The sequence below is a fragment of the Sycon ciliatum genome, chromosome 1, assembly GCF_964019385.1.
Source record: "Sycon ciliatum chromosome 1, ocSycCili1.1, whole genome shotgun sequence".
Taxonomy (NCBI): domain Eukaryota; kingdom Metazoa; phylum Porifera; class Calcarea; order Leucosolenida; family Sycettidae; genus Sycon; species Sycon ciliatum.
Window position 1 is genome coordinate 57,777,731 of NC_088643.1, and position 23,910 is coordinate 57,801,640.

At 47.2% G+C, this 23,910-nt stretch overlaps 2 protein-coding genes across 2 annotated transcripts; one reads left to right on the top strand and one right to left on the bottom strand.

Annotated features, from left to right (window-relative positions):
• Nucleotides 1-104: 104 nt before the first annotated feature.
• LOC135804546 (cleavage and polyadenylation specificity factor subunit 4-like) lies at nt 105-15,682 on the top strand. The gene is made up of 8 exons (XM_065318437.1): nt 105-631; nt 846-1,052; nt 1,490-1,585; nt 3,711-3,804; nt 7,267-7,381; nt 8,470-8,553; nt 14,095-14,124; nt 14,850-15,682. Exons 1-8 carry the CDS (start codon nt 529-531, stop codon nt 14,898-14,900), a joined length of 780 nt encoding a protein of 259 aa, XP_065174509.1. The 5' UTR covers nt 105-528; the 3' UTR covers nt 14,901-15,682.
• A 646-nt stretch (nt 15,683-16,328) lies between these two features.
• Nucleotides 16,329-23,715, bottom strand: LOC135804545 (katanin p60 ATPase-containing subunit A1-like). The gene is made up of 10 exons (XM_065318436.1): nt 23,367-23,715; nt 21,146-21,357; nt 20,582-20,882; nt 20,031-20,149; nt 19,154-19,259; nt 18,795-18,953; nt 18,438-18,564; nt 17,787-17,915; nt 17,359-17,485; nt 16,329-17,034 (listed from the first exon to the last, which is right to left on the bottom strand). The coding sequence occupies exons 1-10, from the start codon at nt 23,538-23,540 to the stop codon at nt 16,836-16,838; spliced, it is 1,653 nt and encodes a 550-aa protein (XP_065174508.1). The 5' UTR covers nt 23,541-23,715; the 3' UTR covers nt 16,329-16,835.
• Nucleotides 23,716-23,910: the final 195 nt, after the last annotated feature.

Consider the following 23,910-nt stretch of genomic DNA (forward strand, 5'->3'; position numbering starts at 1 on the left):
ACGTGCATAGTACATGCAGTACACAGTACTGCGCAGATCTAGCACTTACTGCTTATTTTTGCACTTTTGAAACACTTTCCCGAAATTTCAAACTATTTTTCTCCTCGAATCTGGAAAGTGAAATGTGCAAGCAGTTCATGGCCTACACAAGGAATGAAGGATTTTGGCATTTGTTTTGGAGCCTGTGCATGTGTCCTTGAAGATAATTGGTATGGTGTCTGTCGTCTAAAATTATTGGCGTTACGGGCAATTGGTTGCTGCTCGACTGCTACGTAGATTCTACATGATTGTTTCAGTTCTCCGCTCCGTAGGCTTCTGACTGATATGCTGCAGAAATGTTCTTATGGTTATACTTATAGGCAATTGATTTTCTGACCCTGAAAGCAATGTATTTAGGATTGCGGAGGAACGGTTACTGTGAATAGTAGTCCGTCCATACAGGAGACCTTCCGCCTGTTCGACTGAAGTTGTTCTAAAAGTCGTAGTGATTAATAGTGGTGATATCCATTGGCTACAACTCCAGTAGCCATGGAGGATTTGGTTGCAAATGTCGATGACTATGAGTTTGATATCGAGTATGCACTGGATAAGCAGCAGGGAGCACAGCTCTTGCCTTTCTCAGGAATGGACAGTAAGACCGAATGGTGCTGGCGAATGAAGGAATGACGAAAATGAATGGCTGTCACTGACAACTGTGTGTATGTGGGCATGCACCCTCGCTTGTGGTGGTGGTATGTGTGCGTGTGTGTGTATATGTGTGCGTGGTGTGTGTGTGTGTGTGTGTGTGTGTGTGTGACTTTGTCTTTTACGTGGATGTCGTGACATCACCGCCGTTCGTTTTCCAGAGTCTGGTGCTGCAGTGTGCTCGTTCTTCATGGTCGACAACTGTACGCGCGGTGGACAATGTCCATTCCGACATACTAGAGCTAGCGAGAAGCCTGTTGTTTGCAAACATTGGCTAAGAGGACTCTGCAAGAAAGGAGATGGCTGTGAATTCTTGCATGAGTATGACATGTCCAAGATGCCAGAGTGCTTCTTCTATTCCAAATTTGGTACGTACTTGAGATGATACGACCATGCGTGCGTGTGTACGCATGTGTGTGTGTGTGTGCGTGTGCACGCATACGTGTGTGTGCGGGTGCGGGTGTGTGGTGAGCAGAAACTGCTTGTGTCTCCTGTTGTATTATGAGGCCGCATGATACATGCATACCAGTACATGCACACTACATGTACACCGCCGTTCATCCCAGCTGTACTTTGTGGTATCAGTGGTATGTGTCATCTTACTTACTCCATGTGCTATAGTATAGCCTGTAAACATTGAATGTTCTGCAGTGCATGAACTGTATCAGCATGCGTGGCATTGTGATGTGGGCGCTTTTTTCGTAATCCCATCACGTTGTATCAGTGCAGCCAATTCAACTAACGTCTTACTTCTTTCGAACTCTTTTTTTTGGCTTTTAACTTTTTGACGTGTCGTGTTCGTTAGGCGAGTGTAACAACAAGGAATGCCAGTACTTGCACTTAGACGCTGACAGCAAGCTGCGGGACTGTGCATGGTATGACCGGGGATTCTGCAAGCACGGTATGTGAGCGAGATGTTTAACAGGTATATGCTGCATCACAATGAGATGCAGGGCTCTAGCCAAAGGGCGGTAGGGGGGGGGGGGGGGGGGTGCAGCGCCCCCCCCCCCCCCCCCCCCCCTGTGAAAAAGTGCCGCCTCCCCCCCCCCCCCCTACTCATTTTCCGATTTTCGTGTTTTTCATGCAATTCAACGAAAATGCAGTCGAAAGTCACTATTAGACGGTTCTAACAGAGTGAAACAGTTGCTGTCCACAGATTTGAGTATTAGAGGGTTCATAAAGGCACATTTGTCTGGGGCGAAGTCGGGGATTCGCCCCATACGTTGCATTTAGCGTGGCAAGACAAAATTGGAAAGTAGAAAAAAGGGATACGGGGTAACTGTTTCCCATGCTCGCCTCCCCCCCCCCCCCCCCCCCCCCCCCTACTATTTGACCTGGCTAGAACCCTGAGATGTGTAACAGCAAGAGTACATAACCCCCCAGAGTGTGCAACGCCGATCCAGCTCTGCATAGGGTCTTGGTCGAGCGGAATCGGATCTTCTGATGTCATGCATACACTCCACACCAGCGCAAGGCCGGTCTCGAGGCAGGGCACCGTTGTTTTTGATCCGAGAGTACCCGCGACTCCCCGGGTTCCCCTCAGATGTGTACCGTATTATGACGCAAAGATACGATTACGCTCAACCAAGACCCTACGCAGAGCTGGATCAGGCGTTGCACACTCTGGGGGGTTATGTACTCTTGGTAACAGTTATATGCTACATCATCACCAGACAATCTCCACGCGGGTTTGGAGAGTTTTGTGGTGTTTAGCTTTGGGCAGGGTGTCAGATTCGTTGGATTCGGTCGACCGCCAACTCTATTCTATCTCTCTGCCGTGCTCAGTTGTTTGAGTAAAGCTCGTACCGTTACAGCACTCCTGCCCGTTGATCAGCAGCTGGCTGTATTCGCTTTTTGGGTTTGTTTTGGTAGCACTGCCTGTATGTATCTTCCTTTGTGGTGCATGCTCATTGCTCCTGTGCCTGTGAAACCTGCGATTATCTGATAGTGGTCCGTGGCTGCTGCATTACGACTTGTTATTTTGTGTGCGTAATCTGATTAGTTCAGGTGTGTGTGTGTGTGTGTGTGTGTGTGTGTGTGTGTGTGTGTGTGTGTGTGTGTGTGTGTGTGTGTGTGTGTGTGTGTGTGTGTGTGTGTGTGTGTGTGTGTGTGTGTGTGTGTGTGTGTGTGTGTGTGTGTGTGTGTGTGCATGTGTGTGTGTTGTACGTGTGGTGTGTGGTGTGTGTGTTTGTATGCATGGGCGTGTGGTGGTGTGTGTGTGTGTGTGTGAGTGTGTGTGGGTGGGTGGGTGGGTGTGTGTGTGGGTGTGGGTGTGGGTGCATGTGCATGTGTGTGTGCGTGTTTGTGTGTATGTGTGTGTGTGTTGTACGTGTGGTGTGTGTGTGTGTTTGTATGCATGGCCGTGTGGTGGGGTGTGTGTGTGTGTGTGTGTGTGTATGTATGTGTGTGTGTGTATGTGTGTGTGTGTGTGTGTGAGTGTGTGTGTGTGTGGGGGGGGGGGGGGGGTGTATGTGTGTGTGTGTGTGTGTGTGTGTGTGTGTGTGTGTGTGTGTGTGTGTGTGTGTGTGTGTGTGTGTGTGTGTGCATGCGAGCAGATTATGTCACATTCATGTCTGGTGACTGTATGACTGTGTTGTTAGTAACTTGTTACCTATGTCACTGAACACTATTACCGGTACTGGTCGGTACGGCGCACTGCTGTGCACTGCTGTACACTGCTGTGCTCTGCTGTGCACTGCTGTGCTCTGCTGTGCACTGCTGTACACTGCTGTGCTCTGCTGTGCTCTGCTGTGCTCTGCTGTGCTCTGCTGTGCACTGCTGTACACTGCTGTACACTGCTGTGCACTGCTGTACACTGCTGTACACTGCTGTGCACTGCTGTACACTGCTGTACACTGCTGTACACTGCTGTGCTCTGCTGCGCACTGCTGTACACTGCTGTGCTCTGCTGTACACTGCTGTGCTCTGCTGTGCTCTGCTGTGCACTGCTGTGCTCTGCTGTGCACTGCTGTGCTCTGCTGCGCACTGCTGTGCACCATGGTGCTCTGCTGTTGTTTGCCCTGCAGGACCTACTTGTCGAAATCGGCACGTGCGGCGAATCATTTGCCAGAACTACATCAACGGATTTTGTCTTGATGGAAAGCTTTGCAAACGTGTGCAGTAAGTTCTTTGTGCAATGCGCCTTGTTCCTTCTTGCTCCGTCAACTGACTTTGGCCCATTTTATGTATGCATCATTCACAAGGACTCAAGTTGTTGTTGTTGTATTCTTTTATTTCAATTCGCTCAGGGCACAGGCAATACTGCCTTCTCACCGGAGAGAGGATTCTCCGATTCCTACCAAAAACGAGAAATCTGCGATAAGAATATGTATGAGAAAGATATGAGAAAAATGAATAATGATGATGTCGGATTACGATAGTTTAGTTGTTATGCGTGATTTTCCTGACGATTACAGATAAGGCGTTTCTGGAGGCAAATGTCCAGAAAGGATGCGAGAACAAAAATACAGCGTTCCGGAAGGCAATGGTGCACATAAATAGAGAATAAGGCAATGGTGCAGAAAAGAGGTGAGAACTTACAAACAAGGCAATTGTGTAGAAAAAGAGGGAACTGAAGAACTAGCGGTTCTAGAGGCTAAGACACAAAGAGGTAGGGACCAGCGACTCAATACAGTGTCAGATGGTGCTCTTGAATTCATCCTTTTGTGATACACATCTAACTTCAGCCGGCAACTTATTCCAGAGAATGGCACCTTGGAAACGGATGGAGGACCGTCCAGCAGGACCCGGAAGGAAGGGGACACGTAAGAGCCACGTCACCTGTCCGCGAGTGGCCCTTCGGTCATGATCTTCTTGAGAAGGTGCGGTTGGGATGAAGAAAGACGAGAACAAGTGACTTGACAGAGAGTGCAGGCAATGGAATACAAACACGAGGAGCTTTCGCTGAAACGATCTCTCAATGGTGGACAATGAGAGTCTCTCTCGTAGCGGCTGAGTCGCGACCGGGTTCTGCAGTCGTAGGATTGCTCGAACCCCGGACTTCGCCGATCTTTCGAGCCGAGTGAGACCAGCGGCATTCAGCGAGGGGAAGAAGGCGTTTGCGGCGTAGCACAGCTTGGCTTGTATCATGGCAACACACCATATCCGGCGGGCCGTGATGCTAAGTGCATCCCCATGTCGCCAAAGACGACTTACGGCCTTCCCTGTCTGGCTAGCAAGGTGTTGGATGTGGGACTGCCAGCTCAAGTCGTCGTCGAAAATGACACCAAGGTATTTTGCGGATGACACTGTGGCAAGCTCATCTCCATTGCAGCAGACGCGATCGACTGGATCTTGTTGCCCTCGAGGCTTCAAAAACATTGCTTGGGTCTTCTTCTTGTTCAGAAGAAGACCAATGTCTCCAAGCCATTCCGCTAGTGCGGTTATGACTAGCCGCGCCAGCAGACCAAAATGATCACGTATGTCTAAAGGAAGCACCTCGCAAGTTCCGTCCAGCTCAGCAGACGTGAAGAAAAGGTCTATTACCTTCCTGGATTGACTCGTGATACGCGTACCGTAGTTCCGCACATATAAGCCCATGGGCTAATATACGAAATAATGCATTTTCCGGGGGAAAAAATCAGTAATGATGGTTCGTTTTTTAGCCCTGGGCCTATATTCGAATTTTGAAGGCAGTTGGCACGCGAAAAAGTACAAGTCCGTGCGCGGTTGTCCGCCTACCATAGGTACCGGTACTGGTAATGTAGTCTGCACTGACATGCTGTACTATCGGTTCCGTAACGTTGTTTGGGTCTGTTTTTTAGCCCATGGGCCTATAAACGGAGGTGGGCTTATATCCGGATATAGGCCCGTGGGCTTATATGCGCGGAACTACGGTAGGCGAATGAACGTAGTTGACAAGATCAATATTTGCACATGGACCGGAGTGAACGAAGTAGTATGAATGTCGACATTGAAATCGCCTACCAGTGTAGTTGATTCAGCTGCCGTTTCGGTGACGTAAAGATTGTGCTCCAGCTTCTCCCAGTATGTGAGTGCTTCTGATGGGGGTCGATAACCGCAGCCGAGCGTATGTTTCCTATGGTAGATGGTCGTTTCCAGCCAGGTCACTTCTAGTTCGGTGGACTCCAAGTGTCTACAACGGCGAACAGCAAGGCTCTCATGGCAGTACACTGCTACACCACCGCCGTGGGTTCCTCTATCCTTGCGGTGAATGCTGAAATGTGGAATGGAGAGTTCACCATCAGGAATTGTTTCATCAAGCCAGAAACATCAGCATGACGCCCCGGGCGGCAACGAGCTACTCGATTTCTGGTATCTTACGGCGGAGACTACATACATTTAAAAAAAGATACAGCTAAAGAAATTGTGTTCTGATGATCTATCATTTCTAATAAGACATTATAGTTCTAACAGTTCTTACGGTTTTCATGCTTCTACAGAAAGGTTGCTGAAGCGAGATCCAGAAACACTCTCTTTTCTCCGTTTTGCCTTCTTTCCTTGAGCTGCCACGCAAGGTTTTGTGGATTTACTGGTTGGCGATGACTCATGGCGTTTTTCACGACGTAAGGGAGCCACTTCTACAAACTCCTTCATCCAGTCGTGGTCAGCGGCATCACTCAGGAGTTTGTTGATTTGAAGGTCCTGGGAGGCAGACAGGGACTTATCCTCCGATTGGTGAACAGGTTCCTCGGGTGGTGAATAGGCTTGGTCAGAAGCGCACTTGTCCAAGCACTGTTCGGCCGGTTGATTGGCAGGTTCAGCAGTCCCATGCTCAACAACTGGAAGGGATTGTGTCAAACAAGGCTTCTGGCTAGTAGGGTTATTATCGTTTTGTTCAATCTGAGAGTTGTTGTGGGTGGATTTCGAAGAAGGCTCTGTGGCAATGGACATACTCGCAGAGCTAGAAGTACTCGCTAGCTGAGAGTCTTTCAAGACCGGTGCCTCAGCGTTGGATTTACACAACGCCGACAGTACGTCAGTTGAGGGGGCTCCCATCGCCTGGTGTGCGCTGAAGGCATCCGTTGTTTCCGGACTGGGCATGCACTGGCCAAGTGAGCAGGGGAGTCGCAGATGCGGCACGTGGGTTTTTGATCTTCGTAGTGAACTCTGGATCTTGTACTGCCTGTCGTACTGATATACGATGGAATGGCCACGCCAGGTGTCAGCATAAAAGTGGCGAATCTGACCCCAGTGGCAGCAAATTTGCCAGACTTCAACTTCAGGCGGCCATGTCGAACTGTGCCTACTACCGTACCGTACGAAGTTGAATGAGCCAAATTGTAGCTTACTGAGGAAGCACACGCTGAAAGGTACTGTAGTGTGACTTCTTCAGGCTACTGTACAGCATAGTCTACAGTCTTAGTTCTGCGCTTGTTGCTATGTTTTTATTGTGATCTGTGTCATACATTTCCAGACTTTCTTAACCTATGCAAACCTTATCCGGGTGCTGATATAATAATTATACTGTCTATGTGTATGTGTGTGTGGACGTGTGTGTACGTGTGTGGACGTGTACGTGTTGGACTGGGGGTCGTGTATGCATATGTCTGTCTGCCTGTCTATCTGTGTGTGTGTCTGTCTGTGTGTCTGCCTATGTGTAATGTATCCGTATTCTCACAGTCCTAAGTTTGACAAGCAGCCGATGGCGCAGAACATGGGCAGCCGGCAGTATAACATCCTCGTCTGCCACCTGTGCGGAATGCCTGGTCATAAAGCATCCAGCTGCACTTCCCGTGTAAGTGCCTTCACGTCACCGGACAACAGATATATGTATGCATACCATGGTGTATGTTCAGAAAGTGGTGGACATCACGCAGCTGCACTGTTAATAAAAGCATGCGCCAAGAGTGAATAGCAACTAAATAGAGCGGTTGTCAGTTGACAAACCCCCCTTCTATATACCATGGTGTATATACCATGGTGTATGTACCATGGTGTATATACCATGGTGTATATACCATGGTGTATGTTGCGCTATTGTACATCTACAAACACAGCGCTTGCAAAATCCCCTGGCGCTGCTTTCATTCCTTCCTGCATCTTGTTCCAGGTACATGCAGAGGCGACGGTTTCGAATAGGACATAGGTTGCAACCCGGAACGGTCTCAGTATTCACTTTCTCTCTTGGTATTTTGATTAGAAAACGTATGTCACAGTGAGACTACGATGTGTTTTACTCGGCGCCAAAATTCCATGGCTCTGCGATGACCAGAAGCGCCATACCAAGCATTTGAGTTTTTGACGTGTTGCTTCCCACTGCGACTTGAGTTTTACGACTTTCGAAAACTCAACTTCTTGTCGCAGGTAAACAGCGGCTTGCCTCTCGCCAATAAAGCACCGCATACCAATCAAAACTAATGGAAGCACACACAAGGCTTATTGTTACTCTGTACTGGCCGTCGTGGAGCGATAGCAATTACCTAATTTCAGACCCAGAGTGAATTTGACGTGCACTCTAAAACATGTCCGGTTTGGAGCCACCTCTGATTTCAAGCGAAAAATTGGTCAACTTGGAGGCAATGGGTCAACACAAAGGAGTGGCTCAGTTTGATTGACTCTGGCCTCAGAGCAAACTTCAACATGCCAGTTTCCTTCCACAAACATATTTCGAGTGAACAATCAACGCTGATGATCGGTTTGGGTCTATACAAATTTGGCTGTCAAGCCGTTCCGGTATCGAACCGTCGCCTCTACAGTACTGGTCTCTGGGTGAGGTTCCAGACTGATGCAGGGTCTTTGTCCGTTCTGTGTTCAACTGTTGATGTTGAGCCTGTTTCTGCTCTTCTGCTGCATGTGTTCATGTGTTCGTGTGCTGTCTCGCAGTCACAGTCTCAAACGTCAACCAACACGACAGCAACAAGTTCGCAGACAACGAGTAGACCTCTGGAATCGGTTACTTGCTTCAAGGTTGGTGTGCCCAAGTGTAGTGTCTCTTGCTCAGCAATACTTTACAATGTAGTGTGCAGCTCTGTGACATTGGTGAAGCCGCACAGTAGTGTGCTACTGTGGATGTATTAACCCTTTGAGCACGCATGACGTATTAATACGTCACGTACAGTGTCACTGCACCCACGCATGACGTATTATTACGTCGTGAGTGTACATAGCGTACAAACGCGATTTGCATGAACCGCGTGAGTTCAAACTATCGTAACTCGGTCAATTCTTGGCCGATTCTCACGATCGAAATATGTATCTGCAAGAGAAAACTCTCAGCTTGCGATAGAAAAATCGCCGAAGCAATACGACCCCGGGTTGTTGAGATATGCGACTCGACACGGCAAATTCAAATCGATCTTTTGCGAACTCTGCAGAACGCGTATTTTCCATTTTCGATCATTTTCGCGCTATCTGCTGCCATGGAAACTAGATTCAAATGATGGCAGCGGATCTGGCGAGCCCTCAAAAAAATTTGAGCTCGATACGAGCAAGGAGAGTGAAATGGCAGCTGAGGATTTGATCTCCTGGCCGTGCTCAAGTCTGTCGAGCGCGTGCGTCAAGTTTGCCAGACTGTAGCATGGGCTTTTGGTGTCGCTCCGAGCTGAGCTTGGAACTATTTTGTTCCTCGTCTCAAGACCTTTGCAGGAAGCTCAAGATCGTGGAATTCGTCCAAAGAAAGGTAAAGTTATCGATCATTGAACAGCTACTACTTTCATAGGAAAAGCGCGATTTTTGCAGGTGTTGACGTGGGGCGGCATTCAGGTAGCGTCGTGCTCAAAAGGTTAAAGCTGGACTAGATGAATGCTCCGCTAACACTAAGAACTACTAGTAACTACACTCAAACGCCTCTAATCCGGACGCCTCAGATATGGGCACGTCTGTCTACCGGGCACCTTCAGCTTGAGATCCTGTGGCAAAAATGCTTCGAATTTGGGGTTTGAACTTTTTTTGTATGCGCAAGTGCTTATTTGTCATTGCCAACCTGTGTAATCCACACTTTTTTATCAATGGATTTTTTTATCCCGAACATATGCAAGATGTGCCAAATAAACTTCTTCAAAAAATGACATTATGCATGGTAGATGAGTCATCCTGAGATACGGGCCAATCTGAGATACGGGCCAATCTGAGATACGGACAAATCTGAGATACGGGCAAATCTGAGATACGGCCAGTGCCCGGATAAGAGACGTTCGAGTGTACATGTATTGGATTGGCTTTGCTCTAGGTGCCGTTGGGGGGTTGCTATGGTAATTGGGTACAGTATTACTGATATGTGCCGGTGTAGGGGAATGCATGCATGCACTATCTGTGCACGTACATCTTCTGCTCATCAGTGGTATAATAGCTACATGTTTGTAGGTACATGTCAGGGTTCTCGCCAAAGCGACATAGCGGGGCGCTGCGCTCTCCTTCACTTTTTGCCCCCCCCCCCCCCCCCCCACTTCATAATAAACATGCCACCCTTCAGAGTGCGAGCGCCACATTTTTATATGGATGATGAGTACACATCACGTAATAGAGAGGCTAAGATGCACGTTATTTCCGACGTGACGCGCAATTTCACGTCGAATTTGGCATAAAACTCCAAATTTCGACGTGAGCTGCAAGTCACTCGCGGTTTTTTTTGACGCGCACGCCAAATAACTCGGGCTGAACTTTCGCGTCACGTCAGAAATAACGTGCATCTTAAGGTGGCGATCTACCTTCGCGGATAGTCCACCGTAAAATACAAACATCTCAGCCAATTCTCTTTAGAATCATGTCAAATTTTCTGGAGACATTCATTATGTACCAAAGGACAAGGAGCAGCACAAATAGAGGACAGACTCCGCTCATGTCCATTGTTATTGCCGAATCACGATAATTGGCCGCACCCGCACCTCTTAACCGCAAAATTGAAATATGCATCCATCAGGTAGAAAATAACCAATTGCTACAGCGTTCCTAACATATAATTCTAGGTATTGAATATCAAGAAACAGTTGCAAAGTCCTTTAGATCACCATGTCACAACAAAGCGTTTTGACGCGCGCATCCGCAAAAAAAGTCATGATCGGGTCCACAACCAATGTGAGAACAAGCAATGATGAATGGCTACACGAAGACATTCACGAACTAGCTGATGCATCACAGAGCTCAGAAATGTATAGGTTTAGGGGTATAGCACCTACCACTTTGCCGCAATCGTGGTAGAAAAATGCGGGATAGGCTAAAAAGTTACCAAAAACACACAAAAAAGGTCTATCCAATTCCAGCCTACCTGCCTACAAATCTTCACATCAGAAGCCATCTGGCTCGTAGGTGACCTCATTTTGGTCTCCTTGATGATTAGTGATGCTCTTCTTCAGTCTTCTTTACTTCTTCCTTGACTTCTTTGTCACTTCCCACACGTTCCCAACTCTTCCTGGTTGTATCACAATGGTGTTACTTAGTGCGGTGCCGAGCAGAAACGCGATGCTATCTGGTTTCAATATTCAGCTAGAGTCTGCATTTCTTCTCTAAGGGCTTGTTCAATCATGAGCATTGCAGGCAAAATCGAGTCGGAAACCCAGCCTTCACTGGTGGCCTCTCTCCATGGGTATGGCAATAAAGATGCTGATGAATGAGGCATATCCAGGGTGCAGCCATGCCGTTTCCGTCACACATGACGGCGATCGCATGCGGTTGCAGCACTGCCACTTTGGTAAACTGCCTCAGGTCCAGCGTAGCATTTCACATGTCTGCTTCTGAACTCATCTCGGAGAACACGACCACAGGTTGAATAGGATCACGTTGCCGCCACAGGTCTTAGTATAAATGGGCGGTAGAATATTGAAAACTATGCAAAGCGTCACTGGCGGTGATGAATTCGGCGCATACTAAATACAGGCCTGTGGACTTCCAATTTGAAATTGAATTTCTCAGAAGTGAATGGACTTCTCTTCTCACCACATACAATGAAATTCCAAGGCAAATATCTGGGTTTGCCTGCTCGCTTAGTAGATCTACGATGGGATGTGGACTGGTACAGCTGACAGCATACTGATTTGACCAGAAATAGCAGAAATCACTCAATATTTCACAGACTAACTCCAGTAGGCTATATTTTGCACTCACTGCCTGACGCCGAAAGAGAGAGAGAAAAAATAATCACCACAATAGCTAGAACTGTTGTTGACATCGTCATCGTCAGAGTAGTCAGAGTTGGAGATGAAGTTGAAATACGTCTTCGCTTGGCAATTTTTTTGCCAATAAATTTGAATAGCGTCGTCAACGTCTGGGATATTTTCCGCGGATAGATGGATATCGAGAGCTTCTGGCAGTCAGATTGGCTGCTTCGGACATCGAAGACGACGGACAGTACTCATTCCACCCGATCTTGGTGACAGGCGACGACGTGAGACGTCTCCAATAGACTTTCCAAACACAATTGTTTGAATTCTTCACAAATTATCGAATTATTGATTTGCGCATGCGCACTGTGTCCATGATGACGTAATATGTGCGTATTGGTATGGCATGAGTCAGCAGTGGTATTTCTGACAAGCACCGAAAATTTGAACGAAATCCACAAGGATTTACCGTGAAAAGACCGATTTCTACGTTTTCCCCAAAAAGTTGCAATTGTGCGAGTCAAAGATATGTTACATTCGGTCTTTGCAAGCTCATAGCAGCCATATGGATAAAGCAATCTCACTCAAATTTTCACAGATGATGTCTGGGATCTATACGAGCAATTTGACACCACATTGGACGAAATCAGAGCAAGTTGAAAATTTCACAAAATTTTGACCCCTGAAGGTAGATCGCCACCTTAACCTCTCTGATAGCACTCCAACCAGTGCACTCCAGTCTACAGTACAGTACAAGACTGTACTGTAGTAAATACATGCAATGGAAGCTGGTAATACTGGTGTCGGTGAAAGTAGTGGCCAAAAATGGCAGCTCATAATGGTGGTAAAACACAAAAAAAGGGATCCAATGATTCCCCCCCCCCCCCCCCCACACACACACACACACACCTAGTACAGTGCGGATCGGCTATAGGGTTGTCGGCTATAGTAATATACCTCTTAGGGGTCTTATCGTCCATAATTATCGAACTTTTTTCACGAAACGAAATAATTTCGTTATGGGGTGGGAGGGGGTTGACCAATTTCGTTTCAGAAAAGTTCGATACATGCACATGGCCATAGGAGCAGTGACACACTTGCGACTTTTGTTGTACATGCATGTATATGTCAAAAAAATTTACGTTCTGAGGGGGAGGGAGGGCCAGGGAGGGGTTGGGTCTAAACTAAAATAATTCGTTTGGTGAAAAAAGTTCGATATTTACGGACGGCCCCTTATAGTGATCGTATTCTCAAATTCATTTTCGTAAACCACCCCTTTCTATACATATCGGATCGGCTATAGTAATTATCGGCTATAGTAATCATGGTAATATATCGGCTATAATGATACGATTTCTGTGTCAAAATGATCTTACTGCATACATTTTTCATCGGCTATAGTGATGATCATAAAAAAGTATACATCGTAGATCTACATGGCGAGATCTGATCGCGGCAGCCAGGAAGCGCTGGTACGACTATTATATCCCTCGGAGAAAATTCGAAATGTTTGGCGTTGGCTGTGCTTGTTGTTTCGGGGCATCCTCGAGCGAGATTGGAGGCAGTAATGAGTACCAGCGCTGAAGCGCTACCGTGGTCTCCGCCGAGATGTTGGAGAAGGCATTCAGGTAACAGCGAAGACGATCAGGGACGCGGAGAAGCTTCTCCGTGACATACGACATCACGCGTCGATCGACCTGCCACTTGGAACGGTTTCAGCGGTGATGAGTCGAGCGATGGCGACCCAGACTGAGACTCTACTCCCACTAATCGATCCTGTAGATATTGTTGATATGTCGATTGAATGTGTTGAAGTGTTTCTCTTCCAAAAGAACACATTCTTTGAAAACTCATGTCAAAAAGTCACGAAGTTTTTGCTTCCGCAGGAAGTAGCTCTGCCCGGCGCGTATTCCACAGTCACATGCACAGCACGCTTGTGCTCGCTGCACTGATTCGAATGACACCATACACGCATTTGTCAGGCATACCTAAGTATGCATATCGCCTATAGTAATATATCGCCTATAGTGATATTTTCACGAAAATCAAACACCAACGCTATAGCCGATCCGTACTGTACCTGTTCCATTCACTGTCGTTCTGGCTCTCCCTGCATGTGCTACTTTCTGTGTGGTTAGCGGAAGTGATTTTTTAACTTCACTTGAAAGTTTTGTTCATGCTTGGTTAATAAACAGCAATGATCACGTTGGTTTCATTCTGTTCAGCATGCGTACCACAGAAGCCACTGGAAAACTGCTCCCCATTCGAATTCCGAACCATCGTACCGATCTTGAGAAGAGCGATGGTACAAAAGCCCTCATCACACTTCTACAATTGTAGTGGCTCCTTTGTGGTAATTTGTCTATTTGCAATAAGATTTCTTTTCATTCTCTTCTCTTTGCGCCTGCTGCAGTGTGGTGAGAAGGGGCATTATGCAAATCGGGTAAGTCGTTCCGTCGTTCCGCTATTATTGTCACTTGTCACCATAGTTTTGTCGGTGTCTCTGTAACTGCTGCTTTGAGTTTGATGACCGGTGGCATGCAAATGGCTCTCTGGGACAGGGCGTGAGACGTGGTCAGTACAACCTTACCTCCCCTTCCTTCGGATGGATCATTAACCTGTCACTGTCTACTTGAAAGTATTGTTTACTCTGTGAAGCATGTCTGCATGTGTGGGTAGCTGATATTAAGGTGATTTGGGTATTTGGTGCCAGTACTTGAAAAAGGACACCCTTCAGATTTCTGAACAACATGACGAAAGTTTTCGCTAGTATGTTTTCAATCCTTCTCGCCAGGTGAAATACATATACAGGCAAAGGAACAAGGACAATGGAGCAATGCGTCACCCATACACATAGAACGAATGACGAGAAAACTTGAAAGTATACTAGTGAAGACTTTCGAAATTTTGTTCAAGAACCTGAAGTGTGTCATTCTTCTGAGTACATGTATTACAGTTTATGGCAATTATTTTTGTCTCCAAGGAAACAGTACTTGAGGACTGAAGAGTTGCCGTATATGCCAGTTCCTAAATCTATGGAATTGAGTAGATCTGACTTCACCTATTGTGGCCAATGTCACTCCTTGGGTGTTGTCAAAGGGTACTGCTTGTTTCAGCTTGTTCGTCGAATAAGTCTTGGACGTTTGGCACTATTGTTTCTGTGTGCAGTGCCCTTTGAGCTCTACGTATCAGATGCAGTTAGCCAGTGGTATGGCGTAGTCCACCATGCAGCTTGCGTTCTCTGTGGAACAACCCCCCCCCCCCCCCCCTGATGCCGACCAAGTTCTACCGGGAAGTGAAGCTGAAGTCCGCAGCGGAGTAAGCATTACGCAGATGCGGCACTGAAAGGATTGTATCGCACGTCGCTGGAGATCTTGACCGCTGTTGAGAACAGTGACAATTTTGGGCAGCTCATCTCGTTTGTCTCGGCATTTAGTTGGGACTCTCAGCCCAGCTACTCAGTTCTTGGGGGACTGTCAGCCCAGCTACTCAGTTCTAGCTAGACGGACTCTTAGTCAGTCGTGCACTTGTGTCTGAGTTTTGTTTGCTGAGTGTCGTGTTTTTGTTCGTTTTCTTCACTGCACATTATCTGTATTAAAAACAATTTAAATTTGATTCATGTCTTGCGGTGTTCTTATAATAGCGCCAGCCTATTCTGCTGGCGCTTTCTTCATGAAAAGAATTATAAAGCTGCATGTTTATATGGCTAAAAGTGTTGCTGGTGTACATATACATGCTGTTCGTAATTATAGCAAATGATTATTGTTATGAGTATGCCTTCCTGCTGCATGCATTGCTCTTTAGTTGCTGGATATATCATACGCTCTGCTCATTGCCATTGGTGCTGTCATAAGCTATGTAACGTTACTTGATCACGAAATGCAGAATTGTCAAAAGTGTGGACCTTCCCCCCGCCGATTGTTCGTTTTCCATGCTTCGACTTTGTGACCCTACCAGTACTCAGTCATGTATATATAGGATTGCAGAGCGTGCAGTCAGTATTATGCAGGTTCCACTTGACGCATCTGTGGCGAGAGCACGCTGCTAGCAGCTCGGGGTGCTGTAGCTGCATGCTTGTTTTGCATTCGGTGCAGGAAGACGATCCGTAACGTCAAGAGTACTACGTGTACTGTTGTGGACATGGAAATCCGGTCGCACGTCAAGCGGCCCCGGGGCGCTGGCCATGCAGCCGTGAGTGCGCATACCGTGAACACATTCATTTATGCGCTGGAGCGTGCACCCCGGTCGCATCGGACCAACATGTGCACTGCATGCAACGTTCTGTACGCAATGAGGGTGCCGGCTCTGGTCATTTGACTGGATTTCCATGTCCACATCACTAGTCTAGTACAAAACACATGCACTCTTGGTAATGTGCACATGTGCCCCTGCATGGTTCGGAAGAAGAGCTCCCGCACAAATGTTCCCACAGATGACATACTACAGTAGTCCATCCATCAGAGTATCGTAAATCCATACCCAAACTATCGCTCACTACCAAAATCAGTGAAAATACTATTATATTAAATCATGAAATAAAAAATGCATGTCCACCAGGGAGTCGTACCCAAACTAAGTTGGGTACGACTCCCTGATGTCCACTGGTCACTGTGTGTACGAGTACGGTATAAGATAAAAAAGAAGAAGAAAGAACACGACACACTTGATCTGTGTAGTGTAGTTATTTTTTCATGTGAAGTATGAGGCATCTGCCCAGCAGGAGAGGTAAAGTCAGTACTGAAGTAATAAGCAAAATGGTACACAGCACACACGCACGCACACACACACACATACACACACATACACACACCACACACACACACACGCACACACAGTCACGAATACCAGTGCGTGGTTAATATGAAGTTAGCATCTCTTCTAAGTTCCAGTCAAACTGAAGAGCAAACAGTTGAGAGACGAGAGGCTCTTATCAAGCACCAGCACACCAAGATCCCGCTTGGCATGAATTCCTAACAAGGTATTAGCGGAGAGCAAGTAAAATAACAAAATAAAATAGTGGCATATTGGCACCAGTGCATCATGAACAAAGTGAGTGAGAGAGAGAGAGAGAGAGAGAGAGAGAGAGAGAGAGAGAGAGAGAGAGAGAGAGAGAGAGAGAGAGAGAGAGAGAGAGAGAGAGAGAGAGATGCAACTTCACGTCGAGCCAAACTCTGTCATCCACTTTGTATACTTCTCGATGTCTTGCTGCGAGACGGTTTTATTCACCTTCTTGATGGCCAGATCAAAGTCGCTCTTTGTCACCGGCATCTCGAGCTCATCCTTGGACAATTTCTTGATGTCTTCTGGTGTTAAACCCTCGATGCGACGACGCATGCTCATCATGGAGGCATCCCTGCAGCGAGCCCCAACATAGATAAGAAAGGCAGGAAGATAAGGAAAGGAAACTCCGAGATAGTGAACCAGTCACAACACAAGGAATCCATGAGACTATAGTAGTACTGTAGCGTTATATCTGCTGGTAATAAGGTATACGAGGAAGGAGTTGACACCTAGAGCGAGTTTCTCTGTAGCACACATATCCATACATTGTACACATCATCACTTCATGCACAACTGACCGTGAACAATGCCCTCACTACATGTACATGTAACCCACACAAAACAACTACTTCCTAACTCTCTAGCATGGCAATCGGGTAGCGTACACGACACGTACCTGCAGACACTGGTGATATCAGAGCCACTGTAGCCGGTCAACTGCTCAGCAATTGCACGCAGATCCACATCGCTGTCCATAGGCACAGACTTGAGATTGATGTGCAGCAACTGCTCACGGCCGTCGACTGTAAAACAATAAGAAGGCAAGTGATATCAAAGAAAAATCAGTGTAGGAGAAGGAACAACACCAGGTTGATCTCAGTAGATGCTGATTGGGCATTCTAAAGCATCATTTTCTTTAGTTGCTCACCAAAGTTCATTGTGATCAGTTGGGCCAGTCAATCTGAGCCCTGCTGATGACACCACATACAGTCGAAATGCCAAGCTGTACGAATAGCAAGTATTTTTTTAGCAAACATTAGAATCAAGAATCAGGAAGCCTATCTCAAGATAGTGAGGCTTGCGGCCTTGCTAGTCAAAACGTACCATCCGGGAGAGGTATGTAGATTCGCTTCTCCAGTCGACGTCGCAGCGCATCATCCAAGTCCCATGGGAAGTTCGTCGCGGCGAGGACCATGACAATCTTGCCGGCATCCCCAGTGGCGCCGTCCACACCTTCGAACACATACACACAGTCACACACAGTCAAACACATACAGTCACACACAGTCAAACACATGCATACACATACAGTCACACATCCATGGATATGTGTTACCCTAATGAGGTCCCCATCCCCTCGATCGAATACACACACTGACACGCAGAAAACGTCTAGTAGAGATTCTGCGACAATACCGTAACTTGCTTCAAACTGGGGCCAAAAGTGGAAAAAATAACTAGGAAAGAGTCTTCACCGCATGCGAAGTACACCGCCGTTTATCCGCGCTACACTTATCCGCAATTCTGTAATGAAAGCATGGTCTAATGAAGGAGGGGGAACCCATAGACACCTACTGCACTGAACACCCGTAAGAGCAATGCTGAAATACTGATGAGCGTGAAGCAACGTACGGATTTCAATCATCCACCTGTTTCAACATATCCACACATCTGTTTGCAGCAGACCTGGGCAAAAAGGGAGGGAGGATAAGCGAGGGATTGCAGTTGTTCTGCACTTAGTGTTTATAAACTCACCATCCATTTCAACCAGAAGCTGATTCTTGACACGGCGGCTGGATTCATGTTCACTCTCACCGCCACGGCGACTTGCAATGGCGTCAATCTCATCGATGAAGATGGTGCTCGGCGCATAAAACCGTGCCTGAGACATGAACGACATTTTTAACACAGACGTGAGATACAGGTAGGCGTGAAAATGATGCAAGTACTTTGAAGTAAAACATATCAGTAACCCTACTAGCATGTTGAGTAAGTATGAACAGTACAAACAAACAAAAACTCAGCTCAGCCTAAAAAATACACGAAGGGACTGAAGTCATTCAACATCCAGTAGATGCAGTGATATGCCTGTGAGTGCTTCGCAGTACTGACCATCTGGAAGAGAAGATGGACAAGCTTTTCCGATTCGCCGCGATACTTGGACGCCAGTGATTGCGAGGACACGTTGAAGAAAGTGGTGCCGCATTCAGTTGCAACCGCCTTGGCCAGCAGAGTCTTGCCTGTGCCTGGTGGGCCCACCATCAGTACACCCTGAATGCAAAGACAGCAGCGGCGAGCGCAGGAGAGCGGGGCATACCGGAAACTCACAGTCATAAGAAAACAACGAACATTCACACAGCACTAAGGTTACAGTGCTAGCGGCGTACGTGTCGCCCAAGAATCTCAGCACAGCGTAACACACAAACCTCAGGTGCAAGCACCACAGCAAGCTCGCAATGCAATGTTCATACCTTCCACGGTCGACGGATACCTTGAAAGAAGTCAGGAAGCAGTAGCGGCATGACAACAGCTTCTTTCAGAAGTTGCTTGGCTTCGGTAAGCGACGCAATGTCATCCCTGAACACAGCGGGACACAAGGAAACCAACACAGGTGCAGCAGAAAGACATTGCTAAAACAAATTCTACAGCATGACCATAATGCACCATAGTATCTCATACTTCTCTTACTGGCTGAAGAAGGCACAACGGAGTCGGGACAGCAAAACACAACAAATCTGTCCGTGCCCTTCACAGTCAATATTTTTTAGTTCACAGCTTAGTTGAAGCACAGACGTCTCGAACCAACACGCTGGTACATAGCAGCTGTTGTGCTGAAGGAAACTACAGATACAAGCGCTGGCAAGAAAGTGATAACAACGATGCCATAACACGATAGAACTTGAATGATGTACACAAAGCTGCCATGCTGACACGGATAGAAAGAATCGATTTTTCGCGGATACAAGTCACATTGCCATTCAGGCCTCTGTCATACATGTATCATTTCATGCATGTGCACTGGAATAGCGAGGTTCACACTCTTCTTTGGCCACACAGTTTAGCGAAAAAGAGGTGCAACGTGTATTAGGAATACAGTCAGGCCTCGCCAAACCACACACATTCGTTTCCGCAAAAATATCCGGATAGGTGAGGGAACCGGATAATCGAACACCAATGGTCCGATGATGTTGGATGCATCACGTATGCTGTAAATCTGTAACCAGCTATTTTTTTCCGGATGGCGAGGGATCCGGAAAAAGAGGACCGGATAAGCGAGGTTTGACGGTATATATAAAATACCAGCATCATAACACAGTGGTCTGTTGCTCAATCAAGTATCACACGTACCAGTGCACACTGATGTTATGCTGGACGATGTCCTGCTCCAGCATTTCCACCAACTCCTTGTCATAACCACCGGCTTCAAACTTCTGCGGAATCGGTTTGTCGTCGTGAGGATTACCACCCTGTGCACGCAGATCGAAGAACAGGGAGCCAAATTCTCTCTCGCAATACCGGCACAGTGATACACATGTACACAGGCATGGCACGGTGGCTGTATCTATACAGATACAGTCATGGCATGGTGGCTGTATCTTTACAGATACACATGTACACAGTCATGGCACAGTGGCTGTATCTATGAAGTTTAGCTCAAGTGCGATGGAGAAAGAAGCATGACTGTGTAGTACGGTATGTCATTACAACTACTATAGATGTGAACAACATACAGTGAAGGTCCCTGGTTTCAGTTCTGGTGGTGACAATCCATATTTTGCTTCAGACTTTCCCTTTCCAGTCCCTCAAACTAATGAACATAATAATGTTTTTTTTTGTTTTTTTACTATTTGCAAGTATTGCTTTCCTAGTCACACAGTTTTAGGGTATCATGTACTTGCCTTTTTATCTTTGTTGCCATCAGCTGCTTTTCCAGCTCCACCAGCAGCGGCACCGCCAGCTCCTCGCCCTGCCTGCTTGGACGCAGGCGGCGCATTTCTACCACCGGGTGCTGCTGAACGTCCGCCGGCCGGCGATGCCTTTGCACCGGCTCCTCCGCCGGCCACTGCTCCGTAGCCGGGACCATTACCGCCGCCACCGCCACGGCGCGGTGCTGCTGCTCCACTGGGTTTGTTGACAGCAGCTCGACCCGGCGGCGGGTTGTCACGCCGTGCTGGAGGCTTGCTCACGCGGGCCGGCTGCCTGTTTTAGCAACATCGCAAATTAAACACACATTTGCAGCGGTTATATGAATCCTACCCCTCTCTTGACCGGAACAACCAAAACATGAAGTCTTGGCCAGAATGCTTTCATTATAAAGTGTTTTAAAGTCACTGCTCCCTCCACCACACCTAACCTTACCTACCTACCTCCTCTGTCTCCACTCCACACAACATGTTCAAAGCGAAGACATAGGCGAGAAATTCATGATGAAATCCTGAGAACTGCAAGGTGAGTACACTTACTTCTCTGGAGCAGGCCAGACGTCAGGGTCGGCTGGTTGCTCTTGCTGGTGTGATGGCGGGGACACGTGAGGCCTGATGCGCTGACCATGCCCGACACCTCCGCCGCCAGCGGCCGAGCGATCACTACCGGCACTGGGGTCCGATTTGAAGCTGGACAGGATGCCCATCAGGTCTTTGATCAGCTCGTACTCAATCTGAATCTGCTGCCTGACCTGCAAGTGTCATAAAGCACGTACCGGTATCAATGATTGACGTATTACTATGCTGAAATGGTGTATTGAAACCGTAAAAGGAAAAATTTACATGAAGTCAAAACCTTCTGCCAGAGGCAGCAGGAGTTAGACAAGATCTTCTTGGTTAACTGTGCACATGGTAGGGCAAGGTGCAGTGCTCATCGCGCCTCTCCCTCCTCACTGCCATACTTGCCAACCCTACCGGAATTTCCGGGAAAATCCAGGAAAACTCCCTTTCGTCTCGGTATACCGGAAAAACTATAACATCTACCGGATTTTCGAAAAAAGTCCGTCAGCACTTTTTTTGGTTTTCAGTGTTTTCGGACGCTCGCGAGCAGTGCTGTACCCACAACAAAGCTCTAGCGAGCAAGAACTCTTGAGTCAGCGATTCGACAAGTACATTTTTGTTGTACATGTACATGCAGTATTTTGCAAATGTTTTGTGATCATGGTGACATCACTATTGTAATATCCCTGCCTTGCTTATACTGAACTGCTTTTGACTACTTCAGTAAAACCTGCCATGGCGACCACTTGGCCGGGATCGGATAAGGCGACCACCTGTCCCAGAAGACCAATGCAGCCAGCACCAAGGGATGCTATTACCAGTCAAATGACCCTGGATAAGGAGACCACCTGGCAATGTAGACACATTTTGCATGTCCCTTGAGTGGTCGTCTTAGACAGGTTTCACTGTACATCTTCTTTTTTTTAACCTCTAATCATGTCACATGTACACGCACTGCTGCTCTGCACGACTCTTGTCACTTCTTTGCTGACAAGCCTACAAAGCTAATTATATCACTTCTCACCACTTGTGTTTCCCTTGCGCTTGCTGGATACACATACCATGTAGTTACTACGCTTCTTTGCTAGTTTACATCATCATACCTGTATGCATTACATCATCATACCTGTATGCATTACATCATCATACCTGTATGCATTACTACCGTATCTACGCATGTACTGTTATGGACTTGACTATCCATGTACGATGCTCTCGGGGTCTGCACTGCATCTACTGTGTTCTGCTTAGGTACCTCAAATGTCTTATAATAATTATATGCGTTCCTGTTGTACCCTGCAGGCCCTACGTACGTGTCCTTATGCGTGCCCTTCAAATATTCTTGTTACCCAGCCAGGATTCTATGCGTATGCATGTGGGCAAACCCGGGATCCCATCTTTGTACTGGCTTCTTTTGCACCAACGCCTATCCTTGTAGTTTTCTTAGTTTCTTGGTCTTTTGTCTTTGTTCACACAAGGTGATAGAACAACAGAATCGAGTACAACAGAGTAGCTCCAACCTTCAGATGTGTATCGGAGTAAGCTCACTTCTTGCCTTCACTTTATTGCCTTTTAACTCCAGGTGTGTACCGGAGTACGTTCGAATACAGATACTACATTGCCTCGTTCGTGTGTTGATTGACGTGCCTCCTTCTTACCTCTCGGCTACCTATTACAATTGGTGGCAGCGACATGTGAATTCGTCCCCAAACTGCATACGAACCGTCAGTCTTTTTTTCTATTCGGTACCTAACTCAATCATTATGGCTCAACCCGCTGCTGCGCCAGCCACCGCTGCTCCTGCGCCCGCCCATCACGTCCACAACCGGGCCACCCCAGCCAAATACGCCGGTCGACTAGAGGACAACTGGGCAGCATGGTATGCCCAGTTCGAGCAGGTTGCAGCTGTGAACCAATAGACTCCGGCAGAGAAAACTTAATTCCTTGGGTTGTCCCTCGCGGAGGACGTCCAACTTTTCAACTGTTCTACCTTAGTCAAGGCCCTATCCAGTGTATTTGCAGATTTTGCGTGCTTCTCTTACGACGGGCGCATAAGAGTCCATGCCATGGTACATGGTGCGTGTGTGTGTGTGTGTGTATGGTGTGTGTGTGTGTGTGTGCGTGTGCGTGTGCGTGTGGTGTGTGTGTGTGTTTGTGTGTGTTTGTGCGTGTATGCGCGTGTGCGTACGTGTGAACGCACCTTTACCCACTTCTCCTTGCGATCTGCTTCTCGAATGCCCTGCATGAGCTTCTGGATTTGCTGTAGCACCGCCTGATAATACACCGCAGCACCGTCGTAAGAACCAAGCAGTGCATTCTCCCGCGCCATCTTAGTATTCTCACAGATGCCGCTTACGGTGACTTGAGAAGCCATATTTGCGATGAGGTTGAGAACCAAGGAAGAATGCCACCACTACTGTACTAGTATTACGTGTTTGTCAGCCTGGGAAGTTCAAGTAACAATAAAGTACCGAGAAAGTTCACTTGAACTCAAGATCACCGTTTTCTTTCGTCCTACCCCGTTTTCCTCTTCAAACAAATGACGCTTCGGAGCCAGCGCCGCGAACTTCTGCTTTGACTGCCATGACAACGAATGAAAGACCTAAAAAATCTTTCGAACTACCTGCTAGCAAGAGTACAATGTACTCTTGCTGCTAGCTATGCTACTTTATATGCCGTTACGTCTTGATTACATCATCATCACTGTAACGTCATCAGAGTGATAGACGATCTTCAGACGTCTA